Source organism: Columba livia, chromosome 5, assembly GCF_036013475.1.
Source record: "Columba livia isolate bColLiv1 breed racing homer chromosome 5, bColLiv1.pat.W.v2, whole genome shotgun sequence".
NCBI classification, from domain to species: Eukaryota; Metazoa; Chordata; class Aves; order Columbiformes; family Columbidae; genus Columba; species Columba livia.
The window spans coordinates 40,784,850-40,796,914 of record NC_088606.1 but is presented as its reverse complement, the minus strand read 5'-3'; the positions used below and the strand labels follow the sequence as shown (position 1 = coordinate 40,796,914).

The 12,065-nt window shown below is 46.2% G+C and overlaps 1 protein-coding gene across 6 annotated transcripts in view; it reads left to right on the top strand.

Annotated features, from left to right (window-relative positions):
* MAPKBP1 (mitogen-activated protein kinase binding protein 1) overlaps positions 1 to 12,065 on the top strand; it is a 103,530-nt gene that overhangs the window by 44,660 nt on the left and 46,805 nt on the right. For all 6 annotated transcript variants that reach the window (XM_065064577.1, XM_065064578.1, XM_065064573.1 and 3 more), the window contains exons 4-5: positions 10,948 to 11,010; positions 11,621 to 11,678. In XM_065064577.1, coding sequence (XP_064920649.1) covers positions 10,948 to 11,010; positions 11,621 to 11,678 — 121 coding nt within the window. The remainder of the gene's footprint in view (positions 1 to 10,947; positions 11,011 to 11,620; positions 11,679 to 12,065) is intronic.

Genomic DNA, 12,065 nt, shown 5'->3' with positions numbered 1-12,065 from the left:
CCCCCCTGCCCCTTCTTTCAGCACCTGCCAGCCTGACCTCTTAGGGCTCCAGATAGACATGGTTGGCAGAGGATTTATTACCTTTTTGCAAGCCCTGGCAGCCTGAAGCCTCAGGCACCTGTGAGCTGTGCCCATGCCTGGAGGAGCAGAAAACAACTGACTGGTTGAGCGGATGATTCTTTAACTCCATGCTTTCGAAGAAGTGCGTTTGGGTTTTTTTTGTGTCTCTGACGATCTTACAGAGATGCGCTTACTGAAGCGTTCAAGGGGAAATGCTGCTCCAGTTTCCCTGCCGCAGTGGGGGCTTTGCCGTCTGCTCTGGAACGCCTGAGAGATCAACCACAGGTCAATGGGCACTGGAGGGGCCTGCCCAGCCCCTGGCCATCCTCCTCAGGGAGATGCTGGTGGGGAGGAGACTGGGAGACAGCCATGCCTCAGTCTGCTTCTTTCTGGAGGTTAATTAGATGCGAATGGGGTGAGGGTTGAATTGTATTACTTTTTTTTTTGCTCCTTTGATTGATGCCACTTTAATATTGACTGCACTGCTTGCTCGTGGTAAAACAATTAAAGCCCTGAGGCATTTGCCATGAGCTGTCATGTTGGTCTGCCCCATATAATCAGTTTGATGTATAGATCTGATATTTCTCCCTGCTCCCAAGCTGCACAGGCACAATGAAAGAATAGTCCGGCTGCACTTGCTGCTGGAAACAGAGGTGTTGGCCAATTGCTTGCAAGTGGGATGTGTTTTTCCTTTGGGATTTGATTGTAAAGGAAAACACTTACTCAGCTTTTGAGGCTTTGTGGTGTGGTGGGAACTGTTCTTGCAGAGAAGTCGGTGCAGACCTGAAGTGCAGAGCCAGATATTCCTGTGTAAACCCAGCTGGGTCTGTGAATCTCTGCAGGAAGCTGCATACTCCTTGCATGGTGCCTTTTGGGAGAGCTCCCATTTACTCTCGTTACACTGTTGGGCTGGAGAGCTGGATTTGCTCAGCACTTGATGGCAGATTTGATATTGTAATTTTTGCTTCTCCTTATCTCTTTCTTGCCTTTCCCTCTGAACTGCTATTTGCCTGAGGTTTTTAAAACTTTTTTTATTTCTTTTTTCTTCAACTTGACTTTCATTTCTTCCCTTTCTCCTAGACCTCTGCATTTTCTTTTCCCTGAGGCACTCCTCTTTGGTCTTGTTACACTCAGTGTTGTTTATGGGCAAAAAGGAAGCACTCCCCTTATAGATAAGGGCTCTGTGTGTGTGTATAAAAAAAAAAGGCAAGAATTTATTGTTAGTATAACTGAATTCTTAACACTCAAAGAATCATTTTACTCCACCACTAATTATTCCAGAACACAAAAAAATAATAATGCATTAGAATAGTTCTATATAGAAAAATTCTCAGTAGTTGTGATGATGCAACTAAAACTGTAACACGTTTCGTCATTTCTATATGTTTTTCTGGGTGTTAGGCTCACCTGTATGTTGCTCTTCTGGATCTTAAAGTCATTGGAGGGCAACACTGTAAATCTTCGGCCTCTGTAGCCCTTCACTGGGAGGAGTATGATGTGGATGTTACTGGATTCTTCTTCTCTCCAGGGTCCACCTGGGTCACTTTGTGCAGGTTCACTAACACACTTTAACACCTTTCACTTTCATGGTTGATCTGCAGCTCCATGCTGCTTCCGAATTCACTATGTATAGTGTCTTTCATGCACATTGGATATTATTTCCTTTTTTTTTTTTTTTTTTTTTAATCCCTAAAACCTGTTTTGTTCAGCTCTAGATCTGTATTTCTTCAGTGGATCGCAGGTGAGTTGTTCACAGCTGTGGGGTCTCCTGTGCCAAGCACGTCTCCTCTCTTACCGTCCCCTGCCTGCACCCCTCTGCGCTGCATCCCGCATCTCTCTACTTCTCAAGGACTCTAATCATACCAGGCCTGCATTTCTCTCCACTACATCTTTGTGTTAGTTGTAAATATCCCAGTCTACATGAAATAAGCACTTGTTACTGTTATTTATATAAAACTATGGTTGTATCACGCAAAGATAAACAGAAGTAAAACAAATGAGCCATAGACACCTGGTCAGTTAGAAGTTGCTGTCACAGCTCAACCAAGTAAAACAGAGCTGCAGGCAGGTCAAGAGAAGTTCAGAGTGAGCAAGGCCAGGGAGCCCAAGGCCTTTCAGACTCAGTACAAAGCTTAGGGCTTGTTGCTGAGAATGGCAGGTCCGGGGCTGTCAGCCAGATGCTGATCGGACAGGGACTGGCTCTTGAGAGCGAGCGGAGGGGTGGAGCACAACTGGGGAGCAGGAGATCCCTGAAGCAGGTGTCTTGGCTGGTCTGTCAGGACAGAGGGTTGTTCTCTTCTACTTGTTGATGTGCCTGTGACAGCTGTAACTTTGGGAGGAGACCTCAGCATCTAGAGACAAGTCCTTTCTCAAGAATTAACACCATATGCCATGATTCTGTAGCATCCATCCTGGAAAAAGTTGTATTCCCTGCTTGGATGCAAAGCTCTTCAGTTTCTTAGCTGTGTTCTGACTGTTTGCTTCGTCCTTCTTGACTGCATATGGGACTGGCCAGGTTCTACTCAAGGCTCCATTTTCTACTGCTTCTTAGTCTTTGTCTGACTGATCAGCACATTTTCATGTCATGAACTGTCTCAGCGATCCTTTTATTCCTCCAGCCTTCCTATCATCAGTTGCCCATTGCTCTAGCCCCTGGGGCTGCTGCTCATTTGCAGTGTTCAGCGAGTGTTTGCCAAGAGTGCTGAAATAAAACGCAGCTCTGCAACTCCCACTCCCAGCCCAGTTGATTTAATGCTTCGTGTAGGTGTGTTACTGGCATTGCTTCCCTGCCTCTAGGGAAGTGAGTGGTTTTGGAGAGAGGGAGGGAGAAATGTGGACTCTGTGTGTTATAGTCAGCCAGGAGCCATATGTATACAAGTGTCTCTATATACACCTACAAACACATTTATATAAATATGCATGTGTGTGTGTGCACATGCATTTGTCAGCAGTGCCCAGTGTCCTCTGAAGCTTGTCAGACGTGCAGTCTGGCAGGCAGTTCAGCGCCTGTGTGTGCAGCTGCTGCTCTGTGTGACTTCGTTGTTCCACCTAGCCTCACTGCAGGCTGGAGGAGAGATGGGATATACTGCAAGGCAGGGGAGGTGGCTTATCCCCAGTTCTGCTGGGGCAGGGCTTCATCCCTGGTTTCTCATCCATCAGTTTTGTTCATTTTTCCTCTCTTGGCATTGGAGAGTTGGAAGGGAATTGGGATGTTTTGAAGGTGAAGTTCCTGCTGAATCACTGGTGACTAGGCAGGCATGAGCCATAACAATTAACTGCAATAATTTTCATCTTCCTTGCAACTGTAATCATTCCCAGTTGGTAAGCTGATTGAAATTTCGTGGTTTTCCTCTGAGCCCTTTTCTCCCCTCTGCTTTCCCCACATGCACTTCTTGCCCAAGTCTTTCACAATCTCTGTCTGGCTTAGCCCTTTGCCTCCCAGAAAAGGTGCCTCCTGATTGCGCTGCTCTGTGAAAAGCCATGGCTTTCCCCAGGGCACTGCCATTGCGTCTCTGGCTCCAGCGTGGCTGCTGTGGAGTTGCACACAGCTTACCCGGGGCGAGATGGGGCCCAGGCTGTCTTTTGTCCCCGCATCCATTTAATGCGCAGGATAGAGTCTGAATTTGCTTTCCTGAATCGTCTCCCTGCCTTAAGTTTGCCTGGTGTCAGAAGGGTTGCTGGTTTTAAAAATCCTCCTTCTTCACTACTGCTCTGTCTTCTTGAAAAGAGACCTCAAAATAACCTAACATTGGAGATTTCCATGCTAAGACAGAGTTTTCCGCATGTGGTAGTTCCAGCAGAGCATGGGTATGTTGCAGTAAGATCAGCTGGACCCACTGTGAATGACTGTGGCCAGTCCTTGTGGGCAGGCAGGGCCCTGGCTCAGGCAGAAGGTGGACAGGAGGACCTCTGCTTCTCCTCTGTGCCCCTGGTCAAGCTGAAGCTTCAGAGGTGTCTGTGTGTATGCAAGAAGAGAGGGCTGGAATGGTCAATGTACAGTCACAATCTCTGCTCCTTATCAGATTTTTAAAATCCATTTATGTGTTGGGGTTTTTTAAAGTGTTTCGCATATCTTTTCAGATCTGTGCATTGCATCTCTTCTCTGCCGTCTGCAGCTTGAGGTCAGAGATGCAGCTGGTTGTTTTTAAGATATAGTCTGGCAGGTGTGAAGGGGCTGTTGAACGTTGCCAGTGGAACCTGTCGGCCATGCACAGCAGGGGTTTGTGTTGGCCCTGTGCAGGGCAGGAGCTGAGGAGGAACTTCTGTGGCACTCAGTCCTGTCCCCTTATCTGCAGTAGAGACTGGACATGTGGACAGGCACAAACCACACTGGCAGCAGCAGATCATGAGGATGGCAGCATGCTTGCCAGGTGGTGGGGAGAACAACTTACCTGTTTTTCTGGATGTCATGAGATCACGTAGGCACCAGTGTTGTTTTTGCAGGAGTGGTGGGCATTTTGAGGTTCCCATGTTTGGGGTTGTAGTACTTGTTCTCTTGCGTGGCTTGCTTTTCTGGCTCAGGTCATGGAAGGTTGTGTGGGAAGTGATCTGTCACTGGTATTACCTTGCCGCAGCTGAGGGGAGCAATTGGAGCACTACCCTGTGGTTGTGCAAAGCAAATGACACTGGGCAGAGAGGGGCTGTTGGGCTTCTTCATCCTGTGTTCTCTCTTACTGAACACATCTGCCCTGTTAGTCAATGCAAGGGGTGATGTGAATTCAGTAGGTGGAAATGGTGGGGGGTGGGCAGAGGCTGCCCTTGTTGCTTTGGGGGTTAGCCATACAAATCAATCTTGTCAGTTCTGCTCTGCCTTCTTGTAGACTCAACTTCCTGTGCTGCTCTCCCTTTTCTGGTGTCTGGGTGCCTACTGCCTTAAGACATCTCTGAATGTGGGTTTTTTGTTCAGTATTCAGTGCTTTTTAGCCTGTTTTGTTAGGCTGTGTTGGTTTCTGAAGCATGAATTTAGCTGCATCTCTCAGGCTCCCACCTTTTGAGTCTTCGTTGTCGTGAATTGTTGCAGGGAGCTCTGAAGGCTTTTCTCCTCAGGCAGTGACACCCAAATCTTAACCTCTCGACAGATACATCTTTCTTCTCAGCATGCATTTAATTCATATAGCTTGCATGAAAATACCTATTCAGTTACATACTCAGTGTCCACATCCTATCGCATCACTGTTAGCCCACTCCCAGTACTGGCTGTGAATTAAAGAAGCTTTCTGGCAGGAAGAGTTGCCACACAGAAAATGAACACCAGCTTTTGTAGACACTGCTTCACTCTGATCAAGCTTCCCTTGGCAACCAGTGCAGTGTAAAAGAGATTTTGTTCTTATCAATGTCTGTTGTGTTTTTTTTTCATTCATTTAGCGCGTAGGAAGCTATTGCACTTGCATTTGAATAGCTTTGGGTGTGGGGAAGAAAGCAGAGTATGAGCCAGAAACTGAGAAATGGACCGATTTTGAAGGGATGGAACTGTTTGCTCTTTTCATTTATTCTTGCAGCAGCGTGAAAAGGAATATATTTGTTGGGGAAAAAAAAAAAAAAGCAAGCTAGCATTTGTTTTTATATCTTAATGGAGTTTTCTTTCCTCTGTATAGCATCCTCTTTATAGCACAGGATGCGTGCATTTAGGAAAGGAGGACCTGACCCATGAACACTGCCTCCAGCCATGTGTCCTACAAGACAGGGCAACTTGGAGAGGAATGCCATCATGGGCTTTTAATTTTCCCAGGCCCGCTGAAGGGTAGTGTGACCTGCAGAGGAAGGAAAGAGGAAAACTGACTTCTGCAGAAATCTGTTTTTTATTAGGTTGCTGAAGAAGCATGAAGAAGGAGGTGGCTGGGGGAAGGCAGCTGAGACTAGAGGGTCGTGTGAGGAAACTGCGGGACAATGAGAAGATGAAAATGTCCAGGAACTAGAATTTTGATAAGAACAGGAGTGAAGCCAGTAGGAGAAAAGGCAGAAGGTGGGGGCAGCTGCATGGAGTGATCCACTGCTGCTGACTTAGTGAGTCAGATACTTCATGTAAAAGTGATACTGACGTCCAATTCCTCTCCATTCCTGCTCCTATATTTAGCTTGGGGAAATTGCTTCTTTTTTATATATATTTTTTTCCTCTTGCTGGAGCCAATGGAAACTTCTGTGACACTCCCTCCCCTCTCCCCTTGAAACAACAGCAGCTTTTTATCTGCATATATGGTGCACAGTTTTGCACATATAAGATAGGGCTGTGCATTCGTGGAGGTTTGGAAAGCTCTGCAAGGAACATTTCACCACTTTCTTTTTGGCTCACCCAGATGGCATCCTTGATGGAGGGAGCTCAGGTTGTCTGCAAAAACCTTTGACATCACTGGGAGAGCTGATTCTGTCCTTCCCTTTTATTTGAAGTTACCTGAATGGTCCCACAAGAAAGAGAAGAGCTGGGAGAGATTCCACAGCCAAGTTGTTTTTAAAAGCTGTTTGCATCAGGGAGGTGTACTTAAAGGTTGTAGGGTGGTGTCATAGACCTAGAAATAATACCTTTAAATATGTATGCCATTGCCAACGGCCTCTGCAGGAACCATGCAAACAAACAGGACACTTGATCTCAGCTGGCCGATTGGTGGTTTGTACAGCAGTAATCTATACAGGAGCAAACAGTTTCTATAAACGTCTTGGAAATCAGAGTGTATTTGTAGATTAAAAAGATGCTGTGGTCACCAAGCCCCACCCATGGCTGCAGAGGAGGTAGGATTTGTGCTGAAACAAGGGTGCTAACCATGTTGACCTTCTAAACTGCTAAACTGCTGTGTGCACCAGGGTCAGGTTGTCTCTGTGTAGGTCCTGTGTGTGGTGCTTTTGTAGCTAGTCTTAGTTTGCATGTTGGCACTAGCATTTAAAAAGATCTCTTCAGGCAAAGGAGTCTTGAGAACTTGAATTTGTTTTGAAAGCTTCAATTTGGGAAAGGGGTGTGGCAGGTGGAAGAGTTGATGGCCATGATAGATGTGCAGGTTTGAAGTACTCTGCTTGATCTACATCCACAATTGGGAGCCAGGAACAAAAATATCAGAGCTTTCTTCTCTTGCATCCTTTCCATCCCTCTGGCTGCAAAATGCTTAATGTTGTCTTATAAAGGAGCAAAGGTGGAGGATGGATAGATGGGTGTATGCTCTTGGATAGTTGGGTGTGTGCTCTTCTGTGCAATTAATTTTCCATGGTAATTATTTTTGTTATTTTAACTGCTGTAAGATTAAAGCCAGCATAAATGGAAGGGAATAGGTACTTTGTCTCCTGAGGGCTTGGTAGCCTTACTGGACTTGGAGGCAGCATGAAGTAGCAGCGATCTGACCATTCAGTGTTTCATTTCCCTTTATTTTTCTACGCCAATTTCCTTGGCTAAAACAAAGCGTGCCCAGAGTACTAAAGGGCTCTGAGCCACCTTGTTTGGAGAACTGCTGCAGGTTCTGCTGAAGAAGGACTTGCTTTCTCTGTGGGATGGAGGAGCTACTCTGGGGCTATGCTGAGCTCAGCTGTGAGTGTCTGAGCAGGCAACTGAGGCTGCCCTGAACACTCAGAAGAGATTAAAGTGCTAGAAATGGTTAATTTCTGCCTGTTGAGGAGATGTGCTCTCTAGGATGGAATAGACTAGATACCTACTTAAGTGTTTTGAGAGGGAGGCAGTTTTCAAAGTCAAGTGCTCCTGTGTCCCAGCACAGTATCTGTGTCCTTCTGTAAGATTTGTGGTTCGTGGTCTGCCATCTTGCTGAGTAAGGTATGCTTGGAGTTGGCTTGAGTCTTCATTGTCCCTGTGTATGGCAGGCAAGAGGGTGATGGTTGACAATCGGCATGGGACAGCACAGCAGTGGGGTGGCTTTTGTTGGGTAGCAGCTAATTTAAAAAAGCAAGTTTAGAAGACTTATTTATCCTGGCTAAATGACTTTATTGGCATAGAAGGTCATAACCAGTTAGCAAGTAATTTTAGTTGTTAGCTTCCAAATCAACCATGTGCAATCTTATTTCACTAAGTCTGCGAGTTAAAATTACCTTTTCATCACGTAAATCAGTTCTTGTTGACCAGTAAAATGATACTGTGATTTATTTCCTTCTTCCCTCCCCTCCCCCTTTCAGATAGGGTTTTTCAATTATGGGTCAAACTCAGTTAATTGAGCATAGGAGTGTCTCAAGACAGTTAAACTATCTATTTTTTTGATGGCTGCTCTGGCACTAGGAGCTGTGTGGCTCTTGGAACGGTTTGTTGATTCACTTGTGTGTGTGAGCTGGGTGGCTCTTACCTTCACTGTGGGCTCTGGACTTGGCCAAGGGCTGGGAAGCGGGGAGGAAGCCTGCTGGCAGACTGCCCACTCCAGAGTGCAAGTGAGCTAAAATTCATGTTATAGGTGGCCAAAGGGTCTGTTGTGCAAGTTAATAATGGCAAAGCCCTGGACTTCAGTGGTTCTCTATACTATTCTAGGAAGTGGTTTGTTTTTTTGCCTGGTTTGAAGACGATGGTTTGTTTTTTGCATCTTTCCTGTCATTTTTTTTTTTTTTTTTTTTTTTTTTCCCCAGAGTTCCTCCCATAAAACAGATACTTAAATTGAAGAGCTACATAGGAAGCATTTGCCAAGATTTTATATCTTTCCTTTATTCATTCTGTATTTTTTGAAGCTTATTTTGAGTGCAAGTCTTCCCTGTCGTAATTCAGGGAGATTTTGGTCCATTAACAGTATCCAACTCCACATAATGGGGTTTTGCTTTGCTTTTCTGATTAGCTGGAGGCTTGGAATTAGATTTTCACATCTGCTAACTTCCTATTTCATATCTCATGGTTTGCAAGGCTTAACCTCCCCTGACTTGTTAATGGATCGCAAACCACCTGCTTCTTTACACTAATCCCTCAGAAATACATTGCATAGCTTTGACTTGAAACTCTCCAGATTGGTTCCCCAGCATAAAAAGTGCAGAAGAATCAATTCCTGGTCTGAACAAATTGCTGATTTAGACTTTCCCTGCTCTTCCACAAGATTTACTTCTCCAACCGCACCTGTCTGCCTTAACTATCAAGGAAGTTTGGTGCCTTTATTGCCTTGGCCTTCTGGGTGGAGTGTGAGTGGAGAAGAATAGGTGGAATGGCATGGGTGGAGAGGAGTAGTTTGAATGGTTGTCTTGTGAATGGTTGATGCTTTGGAGGTTAAAGCTTTGGTACTTTCTGATGGTGTCCACTTTGAACTAGCAGTGTTAACGGAGCGTGACAGCTTCAGCCAAGGACTCTGAGCTCAAGGTCTTGGTGCATCAGTCCTCCTTCCTGTTCTCTTTTCCATTTCAAAATTTACACCACTTCTGGCAGGGTAGCCCAGTCAGGCCAAGGGAAAGGCTAGGTGAGGAGGTGCTAGAGACATCGTAGGTCCCTGTCAACCCTGAGCCATGGCTGCAGCAATGCTGGCACTGCCTGCTGCTGGGGGCATGGAGGGGCCTGGAAGGACACAGCTCTTGCCCTGGACGGCATGGCACCAAGGTGTGTGCAGTCCTGGCTAAAGCCCCGCATGTGAGTGTGCCCTGCCTGCGCTGAAATGTAGGTGAGGTCTGTAACGGAGGTGCTACAGTGGATTTCTTTGATGCTTCAGCTTTTGCCATTCTGCTTGACTGCTTCAGGCCAACTCCTCTACTTCTGTCCTTTGCATTTCCCTCCCTGACTGATGTCTGCAGCCTGGCACATGTTGCAGGCAAGTCCCAGCACAATGGTGACACGAGTGAAGTCCCCAGTGCAGGAGGGCTGCTGGCAGCAGAGCCCGCGCATCCCCCCGCGCTGCCCTGGCACGGCAGCCAAGGAGCAGCCGGGACTCTCCGAGTGCTGGCAGCGTGTGCTAGTGGAGGGATAGGTGAAAACCGCAATTTCTGTTCTAGAAGTGACGTGAGAGATAGGGCACAAAGGCATAGAGCAATTGCTGTTCTGAGGCCAGTTTTCCCTTCCTTTTATTCACTTAACAGTTACACTTTTGGGAGGGGGCAGTAGGATTGTGTTTTCTGCTACAAGACAAATGCTGTTGTTTGTGTAGGTGTTTGTGGAGAATGGGGGAGGCTCCAGTACCTGTGACTGGCCCAGGCTGGTTGTGGTGGGATGAGGCACCAAGGCAATGTGCTATGGGCAAGATCAGTGGGGAAATGAGGCCTTTTCTCCTTTCCTCCCTTCTCTGTCACAGACTTTTTTCCTCCCAATAGAGATGATTATATTGCTTACCAGGAGTTTACTTCGTCTTGTTTTTGCAGTTCTTCTTGCTGAGAGATTTCTGCAATTCTCCCGAGCAAGTTGTTTATCCAGATATGTCCCTTGAGTCAATAGTTTTTTGGCATTGTATGTCTTGCTTCGTAACTGTCCAGCCACCTCTTGTGCTATACTTAACAGTTTCTGTCCTGTCTAGTGTTATGGTCAAGGCACAGAAATTTAACCTCTGTACCTTCTCCTCCCCTCCCTGAGAGCTTTTCTGAAAAATCCCCTCTCTCCTTCTCCCTGACCTTCTTACTCTGTTCTAGGCATGCTCATTTGGTGCCCAGTACACAGGGTCACTTTTATGGCAGGGGACATAATCCATTAGGGCCGTTGCACAAACTTTCATGGTTAACCTTTCTGTCCGACTTGAGCAATCAGAGACTCAGGGCTCCCAGAAACTGGAAAGGTAATTATTTATGGTACTCCTCAATGTGAGAGAGAACTGTGATTCCCCTCTGGGCTGTTCTTTTCCTTTGTGGTATCTGGTTAACCCCAGCTCAGTCTGTGAGATTAGGGGATAAAACAGCATTTTGGGACTGCTTTTGCCGCAGCTCTGCAAGCTAGGATAGCTCTTTGGTTTTCTTTATTTTGTCATGTTTGGACATGGTCATGTCAGTTCTTTTTGTTCTTCTGTTTCTCTCTTCTAGGTGTGTTGTTGTGCTGTTCAACCCTAGGAAAAATAAGCAACACCATATTCTAAACAGTTCCAGGTGAGTGAAGCTTTAAGCTGGGCTTGCTTTTGGGGGGAGTGGGAGGGGGGTGGGGTGATTTCAAGGTTTTTATGGCTTGAGTGAAGTGCAGGAGCTGCTGTTGTTCCAGGCTAAATCCCCTCGGTCTGAGCTGCCATGGGGAGAGGCTGCCTGCTGGTTTGACTCCAGCTCCTTCTAATGTGAGGTGCTTTGCTGATCCGTTGCCACCTCATAAACATTGTGATCCCATGAGGAACTTCTCACAGGCATGACATGAAGGTCTTGCTAGAACTCCATGATATCTGATTTTTTTTTTTTTGTCCACCTTAAACTATGACCTCATTATTGAAGCCAGGACTGGGACATGGTCCTTGCATCTGGAATAAAGGCACAAGGATGAACCTTGACTTCTGGAGCTTTTCCAGCACTGTAGGCATGCTGCTTGAGACTTGGGCAGCAGGGCATCCCCATGGCAAGTGTTAGATCTCTGGTAAAGCAAAACTGTTGTGTCAGGCTATTACGTGTGATTTCAGACTCTTTCCAGTTCATCCCAACCTACTCCCCAGTCATGACTTATTGAAATGAAATCACATGTTGGAAATGTTGCTCAGTGTCATTTTCTCTGTTTTAGGAAAACAATTACAGCACTTGCTTTCTCTCCAGATGGAAAATATTTGGTTACAGGAGAGGTAAGTGTGAGAGGGGAGGGGGCACACCTTGTCCATTGCATTTTGAAGAAGGGCAGAGGGTGTTAAAAGAAACAAGCTGGTGAACTGCCTTGTCACAGACAAACCTATTTCAGTGTTGCATCTCTGGGTGGACCTACTAGGTTATGGCAGCTCTGGGTGCTCCTGCTGGTGGCTTTCCAGTGTGGTGTCCCTTATCACCTTGTGCGGATGCATCTTCTGGGATGTTGTCTGTGGGCTGAGGTAGGGTGAAAAATAAGTGGAAGGAAACACAGCATGGCTTTATTCTAGCACCAGTGAAGAGTACTTGAATGGTCCTTAATGTTGGTCTGAGTTTAGCATTGTCCCTTTAGAATTTCAGGAAGTAACTGAAGCCAGTAACAGTGTTGT